At 39.2% G+C, this 13,412-nt stretch overlaps 1 protein-coding gene across 9 annotated transcripts in view; it reads left to right on the plus strand.

The window, feature by feature from the left end:
- Positions 1–13,412, plus strand: part of DTNB (dystrobrevin beta) — a 242,703-nt gene that overhangs the window by 18,510 nt on the left and 210,781 nt on the right. For all 9 annotated transcript variants that reach the window (XM_079941143.1, XM_079941139.1, XM_079941138.1 and 6 more), the window contains exon 2: positions 4,231–4,298. In XM_079941143.1, coding sequence (XP_079797269.1) covers positions 4,232–4,298 — 67 coding nt within the window. In that variant the 5' untranslated portion in view covers position 4,231. The remainder of the gene's footprint in view (positions 1–4,230; positions 4,299–13,412) is intronic.

The raw sequence follows: 13,412 nt of genomic DNA on the forward strand, positions 1-13,412 counted from the left end.
AGTTAGTATGTGAAGTGAATGATAAGGAGGTGTTGGTTACTTCTAGATTATGAGGCTCAGAAAAGGCAAAGTGCCAGGAGTCCAAGTGGAAGGAAGAAGAGACATGTGTTTACATTCATGTAACTGTTGATCTTTAAAGTTATATCAGGAAGACAAGGACGTAATCAGGTGTAGTAGGGTCAGATCTTTGTTGAGTGTGGACTGTTAAAATCATAATTACAAAGATGGAGGTATGAGGATCCATGGAGCACTGGAATGGAGTCATGCTAAGGCCTGGGGAAATCATTTATAGTAATCTTAATTTATGTGTACCCCATACATTTGGATTTTATGAAATCTGAACTATAAGCTTGGTTGAAATGAAAAGACTTAATATTTTAGTTTGAGTTCTGTCAGAAGCTGACTCTTAGACAAGGATTTGCGTGCAAGTATTTTGTTTTGGAGGTTATCCCTGCAAACATCAGCAGGGGACCGGGAGGTGAGATGGGGAAGGGAAGTTAGCAGATAAGGGTTTTGTTATCAAGCAAGTTACCACTGTGGGTGACAGAAGCTTATTCCCACTGGGGAACTCTAGGAGCCTGTGTAAAACATGTCCTCAGATTTATACCCTTTTAGGAGGCAAGGTAGGTAGAGTATATACCAACTAAGTCAATCATTGGTTAAGACTTTTCTAGGGAGTGGTAAATTTATAGCATTTCAGGCCTGACATGCAAGGAACAAAATGGACTTCAGAGGTCAGAGAAAGCCTCGTTTCTCTGTTTAAACAGACAAACAAACAAACAAAATTCAGATGCTGTCAGTCAGTATAGAAGGATTCAGTAAAGGCCAGGAGATACGGGGAAGGGGAACACCCTATTAACTGTTTCCTTAATACTTGCTCTGCAGTTCCAGCATCTCCAGTTCATTTTCTCTAGGCCACCAAAACCCGCATGCCCAGCTTAAATGAGCCAGTCTAGTGGCATATTAGGACTGGCGCCAGGTGTCCTTTTCAGAATATTAAATCCTGGGTCATGGGTTGAGTACCGCCATGGCAACAAACTTTGTCTTACTTTACACTTGGCTCAAGTTCAGCACTCTCAAGGTCCATTCCCAGGTATGTTCTTCCAGTTCCTGTTAGTGCATATCGTCAGGTCCAGCAGCTGTTTTGATGAATCAGCCCTTTTCCATCCAAAGCAGGGACAGTACCTTCCCTTTCTGATGATGTAAGACTTGACCCTAGTTATTAGCATAGAAGCAGTGAGGGAGGAAGAAACAGATCCTGAGGAGGGTCAGCATCTTTCTAGGCATGCATCTCAGATGAGAACTTTGCATAGTCTTTAGGCAGAGGAGACTGCCCTTGTAGCAAGAGCAGAGAGCCACTTCTTCAGGCCTATAGGGTTCAGGGGAATCTTGGCTGGACTATGAATTCAGTCTTCTTTGTTAAGCTGCCTACTTTCATACACAGAATTTGAGCCTGATTTTTAGCACAATCTGCTCTCAAGTTGTGGGAGCTGAGGGTTCCTTAAAAAGTGCTGCCATGGAGGTCTCTGGCTCTCATAGCATGCTCTGAGTTGGTACTTGGCTGATTTAAGCCTTGACATTTTCTTTCTTCTGTGCATCCGTCCTACTTAACAAAAGCTCAACCATTTAATTGTCTTTAAAATTCCCAGTCCTCCTGTCTCTCTCAAATGCTAAAGCTATTGTATAAGCCAATTATCTTCTTCTACCTGTGTCCCGTACTAGCTCCACCACTTCATGAGTCTTAGTACTATCCATGCAGCAGCACACCAGGGGTTCTCACCAAGCTACTTACTACCAGCACTGGGATCCTTGTCATCTGTTGGCGAGTGATCCACTTACAGAATTCATCTTGAAGGACTGTTTTACAGGATCAAATCTGTCTTATTTTGGGCTACCCTAGAAGCAAATGCTCTATAAGGGCTCAAATGCAAATTAAAAAAAAATTTTTTTTTTTTAAGATCCTAGGAAATACTGGTAGAAGAGTGGAGAAGTAAGACAGAGAAGAAAGTAGCTAATAAAGGATTTCTTATCAGGCACCATGGGAAAGCCAGACGTGTAGTAATGCAGTATTAATTACTATTGCTTTAGGTTGGGTTGGCATGCTTTTACTTAAAGGACCAGATGGTAATTATTTTAGACGTTGCATGCCAGATGCTCTCTGTTGAAAACACTCGACTCTGCCGTTGTAGCATGAGAGCATCCTTAGACAATACATAAATGAATAGGTTTGGCTGTGTTCCAGTAAAACTTCATTTGCAAAAACAGGTGGCAGGTCAGATCTGGTCCAGGTACTATAGTTTCTCTAGCGTGCTCTCTTGCTTCCAGTGCCACAGTAATCACACATGCAGATGTGGGCTCTGAAGTGGCATCGGCAGTACTTGTAGTTTCGTGGTCATCCAGATGATCTAAAATATGTTTATGTTAATTTTTTTGAAGATTAATCTGGAAATAAAGACAAAATTTAGAAAACTGTAATGAAAAACTTAGGGATCTCCAGGAATTCATAATTCTACTTTGAGAAAAAGTGATTTAAAGAAATAGCAAAAGTAGAAGTATATAATAAATGATATATATTATAAAGGACATTATGATTCTCTGTTTTAATCTGTGTTTAGCATTTAAAATTTGTATTACCCAGTGGGAGACCAAGTTTGGGGACAGGGAGGAGGCTTTTGAATATCTTCGTTTCATTATAATTATAGGCTCCTGGTACCAACTCTTGTTTTTTTCTCTAGGACCGACATTTCATTAGATGTTTGCTGTTTCTGGTTGCTTTTTCTTTGGCTTACTTTCTTTCCGTTTAAAACTGTTTTCTCTTGGGGGCAAATTGTTAGGTAACCATCATGTACATTGAAGCCTATTTGGTAACATTTCAGTGATCTAGGAAAGGGATAGTTTTTTTTGGCCGTACACGGGCCTCTCACTGTTGTGGCCTCTCCCGTTGCGGAGCACAGGCTCCGGACGCGCAGGCTCAGCGGCCATGGCTCACGGGCCCAGCCGCTACGCAGCATGTGGGAACTTCCCAGACCGGGGCACGAACCCATGTCCCCTGCATCGGCAGGTGGACTCTCAACCACTGCGCCACCAGGGAAGCCCGGAAAGGGATAGTTTTAATGATCAAAATATTAATTGCAGAATGGTAAGGAATATATTTACATTATAAATTTTCTTTAGGATATATTTATAACTAAACTTTCAGCAGGCACTTTGCTTTAATAGATATGTAATTTGTGTAGTCACCATTTAATTCGTGATTCTGACGTATTCGACAATGTTATATAAATCACTCCATGATTTACAGCAGTTTAATCTTCTTAGGGATATTTAGCTTATGCTATTTGTTTAGATATTTTTTTCTTCATAGAGTAAGGCGAAGTTTGGCTGAGATGTCACAGATTTTGCATCAGTAGGGTCCATGCAATGGGCTATTGTGTTCTAGCTTTTTAAGCATAAAGATTTGAAAATATGCATCTAGAGGCAAAAATTATGAAAGAAGTTTAATGAAAGGGTTGGGATTCTACTCTACCGCTTCTGAGTTGTGTGTCCTTGAGCAAGTTAGTGTTCTTTTCTAGGCATCTGTTTCCTAATCTGTAAAATGGGGATAATAATAATGCCAGCACCCAGACTTGTTGGGAGGATTAAATGAGATAATGCATGGAAAGAGTTTTTTCTTAAACAAAGTGACTGGCATAGCCAAAGTCATGTGATTAAAAACTTACATTTAGGAGTTCTTTGAGTTTGTGGATGAATACCTTTTTTGTTTAATACTTTTTAATATAAAAATAAAAGATTCTATTTATACTTTTTATGTATAAGCTAATTATCCTGATGTTCTTTATTATAGACTTTCATTATAATTATTACCTAAATCATCTTTAGTAACATGTTTATCTATGTAAAGCAGTAGGAATATGGGGAAGATGTCTCAACTAATCCAGGACTCTGCAGAGAAAACAAAGTTAGAAATAAGACGTGGCCCCATATTTTCAGCACAGGAAGCAAGTGTATGAGCTCATTTAAGTATTGACTTTATAATATTTTAGAAGCTATCAAATAAAGGGACAACAGTTTGTTTTTTTCTGTATCAGGCTTCTACTTTATTTTTACTGATATCCTTTTAATGTATGCATACACAGCTTGGTTTCTTGTACCTCTTCACAACAGACTGATAAGCACTTGGTGGAATTGTCAAATTACACATTGGTTTATTGTATCCTTCTTTGTCTCTAGGATGATTGAGGAAAGTGGGAACAAGCGGAAGACCATGGCAGAGAAGAGGCAGCTGTTCATAGAAATGCGTGAGTCCTGAGTGCTTCTGGAATCCTGTTTGTATGTGTGGGAATGTTTTTTTTTTTCCCCCGATCAAGTCATAGCATTAATCATAAGTTTTATGTTACAAGCTTTAGAAAGGGAAGAATGGGAGTTAAAGAATCGTGCAGTTGGAGGACACCAAGCCAGAGCATATATTTTAATTGAATTGACTTGAATTGCTTTCTTCAAGGTCATAAATAAAAAGGCAGAAATGTTACCTAAAATATCTGTGAGTTTAAGGCATGCCAGTCAATTTAGACTTCTTGCTGTAACTCCATTGTTACCATGAGATTGCAGGTGGTGATAGATAATTAATACATTATATTGTGTAAATTACCTTACACTAGATAAAGATTCTAAGGTAGCGAGGACTAAGTGTTAGGAAACACTTAGAACTGTAGGAAAAAGTAAAAGCAGGAATGTGTACTTTGGTATATTACTTTACTATATACCCTTTGAAATCTTCTGTTAAAAAATTCTTATATTGATGTATTCTTATTTATTCTCATATATTCCTATATTCTTATGTTTCTTATATGAAACTCAAAGAAAAAGATGGCCAGGAAGAGTAGGCAGTTCCCAGTATTTGAAGGATTGTTTTGTTTTGCGATTGCTTGTCTGTGTGACCTTGACCAGTGCGTTCACACTTGGTGGACCTCAAATTCCTTAGCCAGGAAATCAGGTTATTAGTTTGTACCAATGATTGTGAAACCTTTTAAAAGCACTGTGCTCCTTACAAGGACCTTCAACATGAGTGTCATAAAATTCGTTCTGCTTGGCTGAAGCGGGGGGGTGGGGGGGGGTGGGGGGGGGTGGGGGGGGAAGTAGGAGTCAGCTTGAGATGGCCCCTGAGGCAGTTGCAGAATTCTAGAATTCTACCTACCACAGAGTGAAAATCAGCAGATCAAGTCTCAGAAGACCCTTCCAACTATCAAGCTATTTTAAGTCTTTAGAGTCTTAGTAATGGGAGGCAGAGTTTGACTCAACTCAGACCTACGTTGTCCTGCCAGGCATAGCCTAGATAACTGTTCGTTAAAGGAGGAAAAGAAATTTTTGGCATTGGTTAGGCAGTCGGTCTGGGTGACGTTTAAGGACTTTTGTAGCTCTGAGTCGCTAACTGCTAGTCATCTAAGCCAGACAGCTTGGAGTCACTTCTCTCCACCTCACCTTTCACCTCCAAGGAAATGGCAAAGTGCAGCTGAGTGTTCCCTCAAAAGTGAGTCTTGAATCTGTCTGTTCCTCATACCATGATGGTGTTGAATCCAGGCTCTGCAGTCAGACTGCCTGGGTTTGGATCTAGGCTCCCTCACTTCCTGGCTGTATAACCTTGGGCAAGTTACCTTCTCTCTCTGTGCTACAGTTTCTTCATCCATAAAATGGGAATTGTACCTACTTCATAGAACTATCATGAAGATTAAATGAGATAGTGTGACTAAAGCACTTAGCACATTCCTTTCCCAGATAAGTAGTTATTTAATGTGGCTAGCTGTGTTTTTTTTTAATTCCTCTTTTTTTTAATTGTAAAATATACATAAATCATATTTATTTTAACCATTTATAAATATGCAGTTCAGTGGCATTAAGCTGTGTTTATTATTAATATTTTTATCCTTGTTACTTTTCTAAACTAAAACAGTTGGTTTCTGATCCTTTCCTTCAGTCTTGGCACTCTCAAATCGGTGATCTCTGATGCTGCCAGATTGAACCCAGATTTATTCTAGGTTACTTCCTTCTTAAAACCCTTCAGGCTCGTCATCACGGTCCTGAGAAAGCCCAAGCTCCACAGTGTGCCACATGAGGCCCTTCTGGACTCTTTTTCTTGGTTCCCAGTTTCCATCACATGCCTTGTGTGTCATTTCCCAGCAGTTCTGAACTGGCTTTCCCCAAGATAGATCGTGTTTTCCATATCCCTGTGCTGTTGCTAATGGGGTTGCCTTCACCTTCATCTGGCTTGTTGTTCCTGCCTACCCTTCCAGACTCAGCAAAAGGACCATCTTTTCATTTAATTTTTAACACATTTACTGAGAATCTGTTACATTCCGGGCACCATTCTAGGTGCTAGGATTATAGGGGAGAACAAAACACAGTCCCTGACTTCACTCATACCACTTACATTTTAAAAGGGAAACCGACAAATATGGAAACCAAATAAATAATAATTCCTCATACTAAGAATTACCTGGGGTGCACTCACATGGGCATGTGAGAGAGCATGACTGGGGTAGATATTTGAAGTAGAAATTGGGTATTCTGCAAAGAATTGGGTTTACTACTTAGTGAATGTTATCACTGACACAATAACTTCATATAAATTACCATTCTCTGTAGCAAACTCAAGGATATGAACAGTCTGGGAGATGTTTGGTGGGTATGGCTTCTTGAGCCTCCGCTATTTCTTCACAGGAGGTATTGCATTGGTGGCAATGGTATCTGCTGTGGGAAGCCCCACTCTCATTTCCAGCATCACCCCAAATCTGCGTTATAATTACTTTCTGAGGATGCAGAAATCACCATTTGCCAGCCTTATGACTTGGCCCTGTCATCTAGGTATTGGGTTGATTTTAGTATGTCAGTTTTGAATCCAATGATCTTTCTCCACTCTTTCATTAGTCTTAATGGTTAGTTTAGACTTCTGCTTAGGTAGGTAACTACATGTACATCATTTTTTAAAAAGACTTTATTTGTTTAGAGCAGTTTTAGGTTCATAGCCAAATGAAAGAGGAAGGAACAGAGCTATCTCATATATACCCCCTGCCCTGGCACATGCATTGTCTCCCCCACTATTAGCACCCACACCAGAGTGGCACGTCCATTACAACTGATGGACCTACACTGACACATCATAATCACTCAAAGTCTATGGTTTACATTAGGGTTCATTCTTGGTGGTGTACATTCTATGGAACTGCATTATTTTTAAAGAAAGGCCATTTTGACTCTTATTTTTGCAATCCTTATACCTCTTTTTCATGACCTACTGTACTGGTTAGGACCTCAGATATTATATTTAAGAGTTGGGAAGATAGCAGGCATTCTTGTCTTGTTTTTGACTTGAATGGGAATGGATGTAATATTTCACTATTAAAATGATATTTGTTGTAGGTTTTGTACCCTTCACCAGGCGAAAGATCTACTTTTCTGTCCTAATTTACCAAGAGTTATTACTGTTATTTTCTTTAAATCACGAATGAGTATAGAATTTTATCAGTTGTTTTCTGCTTCTCTTGAGATGATACAGTGACATATAATATATTTCTCCTTAACATACATAGTTCTGGGGCCAGCAGTCTTTTTCTTAAAGAGCCAGAAAGTAAATATTTTAGGATTTGCAGGCCATATGATGAGTTCTCTGTCATAGCTACTCAACTCTGCTGTTGTAGCATGAAAGCGGTCATAGGAGTTTAATAGTTTAGATAGCTTGTGTTTTTTATCTTGTGTTACCTTTACTGTTGTGCCTTTCAGTAGTATTCTTAAGCCTTTCTATTTTTAGACAGTATCTTTTAATTTCCTATTTTGAACAGTGATGAAATCAGTTTGTTCTTTCTTTGCTTAATATTTTATCTTCTGGACTCTAAGCACCATGAAAGTAAGAATCACATGTATTTATCATGGTAGCCCCAGCAATTCAGTAAGTATTTATTAAAGGAGGAGTAGACTAAATTACGTACAAATAATTTGATCGTTTACGATTTTTACATGATGTAACATTACTAAGAAAAAGGAAGGGTGATAATCTCTCGACTCTGGTGCCAAAGTAAAAACTTTCTAGATGAGTCTGCAAAATACTTGATGCCAGGCCTCCATGCTCAGCGATTCCAGAATTTTTCCTTTTCCAGAATTTTGTCACTTTTATTGGTCTTCTCAAGGAACTTTGGCTTTATTGGTCCTCTCTGTGTATCTTTGTTTTCTGTGTCATTATTTCATGCTATTACGTGGTTTATTATTTTCTTCTTTCTACTTTAGGCAGTTGTATTTTTCTTTTTCTAATGTAGGCCATTTATTTTCAGACTTTTTTCTTTCTTATGTAAGCACTGAAGAATATACTTTTACGTGATTTTCTATTTTTGTATTACATGTGTTCTGATATATACTATTTTCATTATCAGATCTCTGTGTTTTCTAATTTCTGTTGTAGATTAATGAGAAGTATCCTTTTAAATTCGTAAATGAATGTCTGTTTTAATAATAAAGATATTTAGCTTAATGGGATTATGGGTCAGGGAGTGAGGGATTTTCTAGAATCTTTGTATTTGTTGATATTTGTATGTTTTTCTAAATATTCCATGAGTGCTTGAAAATCATGTGTATGATTTCTGTATTATCTAGATCAAGCTCATTATGTTTTACTAAAATCTTTTTGTCTTTTCTGATTTGACTGCTTGATCTTAATTACTGGAAGATGTTAAAAATCTCTGCTTTGATCATGGATTTAAAATTTCCCCCCTGTAGTTCGGTCAGTGTTTTGAAGCTTTTGTTCTTAGATGCATATATATTAAAATGTTCTGTCTACCTGGGAAATTGAATCTTTTATTATTATATAGGTACACTTTTTTTTTCTAGTCATGCTTTTTTGCTTCAAAGTTTGTTTTGTTGTATATTAATATATCTATACCAGCTTTTTTTTTTTTTTTTTTGCAGTACGCGGGCTCTCACTGTTGTGGCCTCTTCCGTTGCAGAGCACAGGCTCCGGACGCGCAGGCTCAGCGGCCATGGCTCACGGGGCCAACCGCTCTGCGGCATGTGGGTTCTTCCCAGACCAGGGCACGAACCTGTGTCCCCTGCATCGGCAGGCGGACTCTCAACCATTGCACCACCAGGGAAGCCCACCAGCTTTCTTTTGATTAGCATGCCTAGTACACTAAATATCTTTTTTATTTTTAATTTATTTTTTATTCTGTTAACATCTTTATTGGAGTATAATTGCTTTACAATGGTGTGTTAGTTTCTGCTGTATAACAAAGTGAATCACCTATACGTGTACATATATCGCCATATCTCCTCCTCCTTGCGTCTCCCTCCCACCCTGCCTATCCCATCCCTCTAGGTGATCACAAAGCACTGAGCTGATCTCCCTGTGCTATGCGGCTGCTTCCCACTAGCTATCGAATTTACATTTGGTAGTATACATATGTCCATGCCACTCTCTCACTTCGTCCCAGCTTACCCTTCCCCCTACCCCTGTCCTCAAGTCCATTCTCTATGTCTGCATCTTTATCCCTGTACTGCCCCGAGGTTCTTCAGAACAATTTTTTTTTTTTTTAGATTCCATATATATGTGTTAGCATACGGTATTTGTTTTTCTTTTTCTGACTTACTTCACTCTGTATGACAGACTCTAGGTCCATCCACCTCGCTACAAATAACTCAATTTCGTTTCTTTTTATGGCTGAGTAATATTCCATTGTATATATGTGCCACATCTTCTTTATCCATTCATCTGTCGATGGACACTTAGGTTGCTTCCATGTCCTGGCTATTGTAAATAGAGCTGCAATGAACATTGTAGTACATGACTCTTTTTGAATTATGGTTTTCTCAGGTTATATGCCCAGTAGTGGGATTGCTGGGTTGTATGGTAGTTCTAGTTGTAGTTTTTTAAGGAACCGCCATACTGTTCTCCACAGTGGCTGTATCAATTTACATTCCCACCAACAGTGCAAGAGGGTTCCCTGTTCTCCACACCCTCTCCAGCATTTGTTGTTTGCAGATTTTTCAGTATATATCCATTTATTCTTTAATTTTTTTCCCTGTATCCTTATGTTATATATGTATCTCTTGTAAACAGCATAAGTTAGATTATTTTAAAAAATAACCAAAACGACCATTGTGACAATTTTGGCTTTTTCACTGAAGACTTTATTTTGTTTAACCTTTTTTTTTTTTTCGGTACGCGGGCCTCTCACTGTTGTGGCCTCTCCCATTGCGGAGCACAGGCTCTTGGACACGCAGGCTCAGCGGCCATGGCTCACGGGCCCAGCCGCTCCACGGCATGTGGGATCTTCCTGGACCGGGGCACGAACCCGTGTCCCCTGCATCGGCAGGTGGACTCTCAACCACTGCGCCACCAGGGAAGCCCTGTTTAACCTTTTTTATGAATACTGATATGTTTCATTTTTCTTCCATTTTATTTTGTACTTCAGTTTTGTCCTTTCTCTGTTTTTTCTTCCCTCCTTTCTTGACTTCTATTAGATGAATTGAGCTTCCCTCCATTCTACTTTTTCCCTCTACTTACTTGTGAGTTGTATGTTCTTTTTCTGTTCTTTTTGTGGTTACTCCAGAAATTTTAACATCAATTAAAATGAAGCCCAGATGGATTAAAGACCTAAATGTAAGGCCAGAAGCTATCAAACTCTTAGAGGAAAACATAGGCAGAACACTCTATGACATAAATCACAGCAAGATACTTTTTGACCCACATCCTAGAGAAATGGAAATAAAAACAAAAATAAACAAATGGGACCAAATGAAACTTCAAAGCTTTTGCACAGCAAAGGAAACCATAAACAAGACCAAAAGACAACCCTCAGAATGGGAGAAAATATTTGCAAATGAAGCAACTGACAAAGGATTAATCTCCAAAATTTACAATTTACATGCAGCTCAATAACAAAAAACCAAACAACCCAGTCCAAAAATGGCCAGAAGACCTACATAGACATTTGTCCAAAGAAGATATACAGACTGCCAACAAACACATGAAAGAATGCTCAACATCGTTAATCATTAGAGAAATGCAAATCAAAACTACAATGAGATATCATCTCACACCAGTCAGAATGGCCATCATCAAAAAATCTAGAAACAATAAATGCTGGAGAGGGTGTGGAGGAAAGGGAACCCTCTTGCACTGCTGTGGGAATGTGAATTGGTACAGCCACTATGGAGAACAGTATGGAGGTTCCTTAAAAAACTACAAATAGAACTACCATATGACCCAGCAATCCCACTACTGGGCATATACCCTGATAAAACCATAATTCAAAAAGAGTCATGGGGCTTCCCTGGTGGCGCAGTGGTTGAGAGTCTGCCTGCCGATGCAGGGGACACGGGTTCGTGCCCCGGTCCGGGAAGATCACACATGCCACGGAGCGGCTGGGCCTGTGAGCCATGACCGCTGAGCCTGTGCGTCCGGAGCCTGTGCTCCGCAGTGGGAGAGGCCACAACAGTGAGAGGCCCGTGTACTGCAAAAAAAAAAAAAAAAGAGTCATGTACCAAAATGTTCATTGCAGCTCTATTTACAATAACTAGGAGATGGAAACAACCTAAGTGTCCATCATCAGATGAATGGATAAAGAAGATGTGGCACATATATACAATGGAATATTACTCAGCCATAAAAACAAATGAAATTGAGCTATTTGTAATGAGGTGGATGGACCTAGAGTCTGTCATACAGATTGAAGTAAGTCAGAAAGAGAAAGACAAATACCATATGCTAACACATATATATGGAATTTAAGAAAAGAAAAACGTCATGAAGAACCTAGGAGTAAGACAGGAATAAAGACACAGACCTACTAGAGAATGGACTTGAGGATATGGGGAGGTGGAAGGGTAAGCTGTGACAAAGTGAGGGAGTGATATGGACATATATACACTACCAAACGTAAAATAGATAGCTAGTGGGAAGCAGCCACATAGCACAGGGAGATCAGCTCGGTGCTTTGTGACCACCTAGAGGGGTGGGATAGGGAGGGTGGGAGGGAGGGAGACGCAAGAGGGAAGAGATATGGGAACATATGTATATGTATAAATGATTCACTTTTTTATAAAGCAGAAACTAACACACCATTGTAAAGCAATTATACTCCAATAAAGATGTAAAAAAAAAAATGAAGCCCAAATCATATCAATATTTATAACGTTGTTCAAAGTAATACAAGAATATTTTTAGGATGTATTAGAGTACCTCCTTTATGAAATATATGCTCTTTTTTGTATTATCTTTTGAACTCCACAAATTAGACTTTATTTTTATCTTGTATAATCCATTTTTGTTTTATCCAACCTATTTGGTTATCAGTTTGTTTGTTTGCCATTATTTACAAAAATTTAAATCCAGATCTTGGTGGAGCCAGGTATGTGTCACAGCCATTTCCTTTTGTGGGATTTTAAAACTTTTTTTCCTAGTTCACCCACTGAGAGAGTCACCCTTCAGTGATCTTGGTGTTATCTGTACCTTCCTCTCTGCTGGGACCTCTGGCTTCATCTTTGGTCCCTAGGGTTTTTAAGTGTACTGCCAAGAAAAAAATGAGGAAGTCATTCGTGTTCATATTTGTTGCTTATTCAGACTAATGTTTTTTTTGAAAAAATTTTTTTTCCTAATTAGAACTGCTTGTGAAAGTTTTTAGACAATTCAGACATGTTACTGTACTTACATTTATTAGATTTATAATCTCTTCTCCCCTTTCTCCTTCCTTCCTCCTCATCTCCCCAGTTAGATTCGATTTTCAGCAAAGTACATTTACTTCCTTATCCCTGTCATTCGTCTGCTGAGCACGTCCATCAAATCCTGTGGCTTCCTGGAACACAGTTTGGAGTGCTCTGCCCTACCTGAGGAAAGTTAAAAGCATCAACATGTTTACACAGGAAAAGGAACTGGCTTCCCCACTACTTTTGTCATCTCCCGCCATGAGCCTTTCCTTGCTAGTGTCTGCAGCTGTATATCCTTTTGACATTCCTTTGTAAATTTTTGGGAAAAAGCCTTTTTTATATCAGACAACCCAGAACTTCCCAGTTTTCAGTTATTTATTCATTCAATAAATATTTAGGTGCTAGTTTTATTGTGTCCTACTTTGGGACATACAGTAATGAATAATACAACAGTAAAATGGTCTCTGCCTTCATGGATTTTGTTTTCCTGGAAGTGGCAACAAGGGATGATAGCAGTAGGAGCCATGATGGGGGAAGCAAGGGGGGTCCAGGAAGGAATCTGGGAGGAAGTGATGTCTTGGCTGAGTCAGCCCAATAATGTGGTGAAGGAAGGGCTGGGGCACTATCACTTACCAAGGCCCAGAGGTGACGGGACCCGGTATGTTTGGGTAACTGTAGGTAGTCCAGACTGATTGGAGTGGAGTGTGAGGTAAAATGTGAGACGTGCA

This window comes from Stenella coeruleoalba (genome assembly GCF_951394435.1).
Source record: "Stenella coeruleoalba genome assembly, chromosome: 13".
Taxonomy (NCBI): Eukaryota; Metazoa; Chordata; class Mammalia; order Artiodactyla; family Delphinidae; genus Stenella; species Stenella coeruleoalba.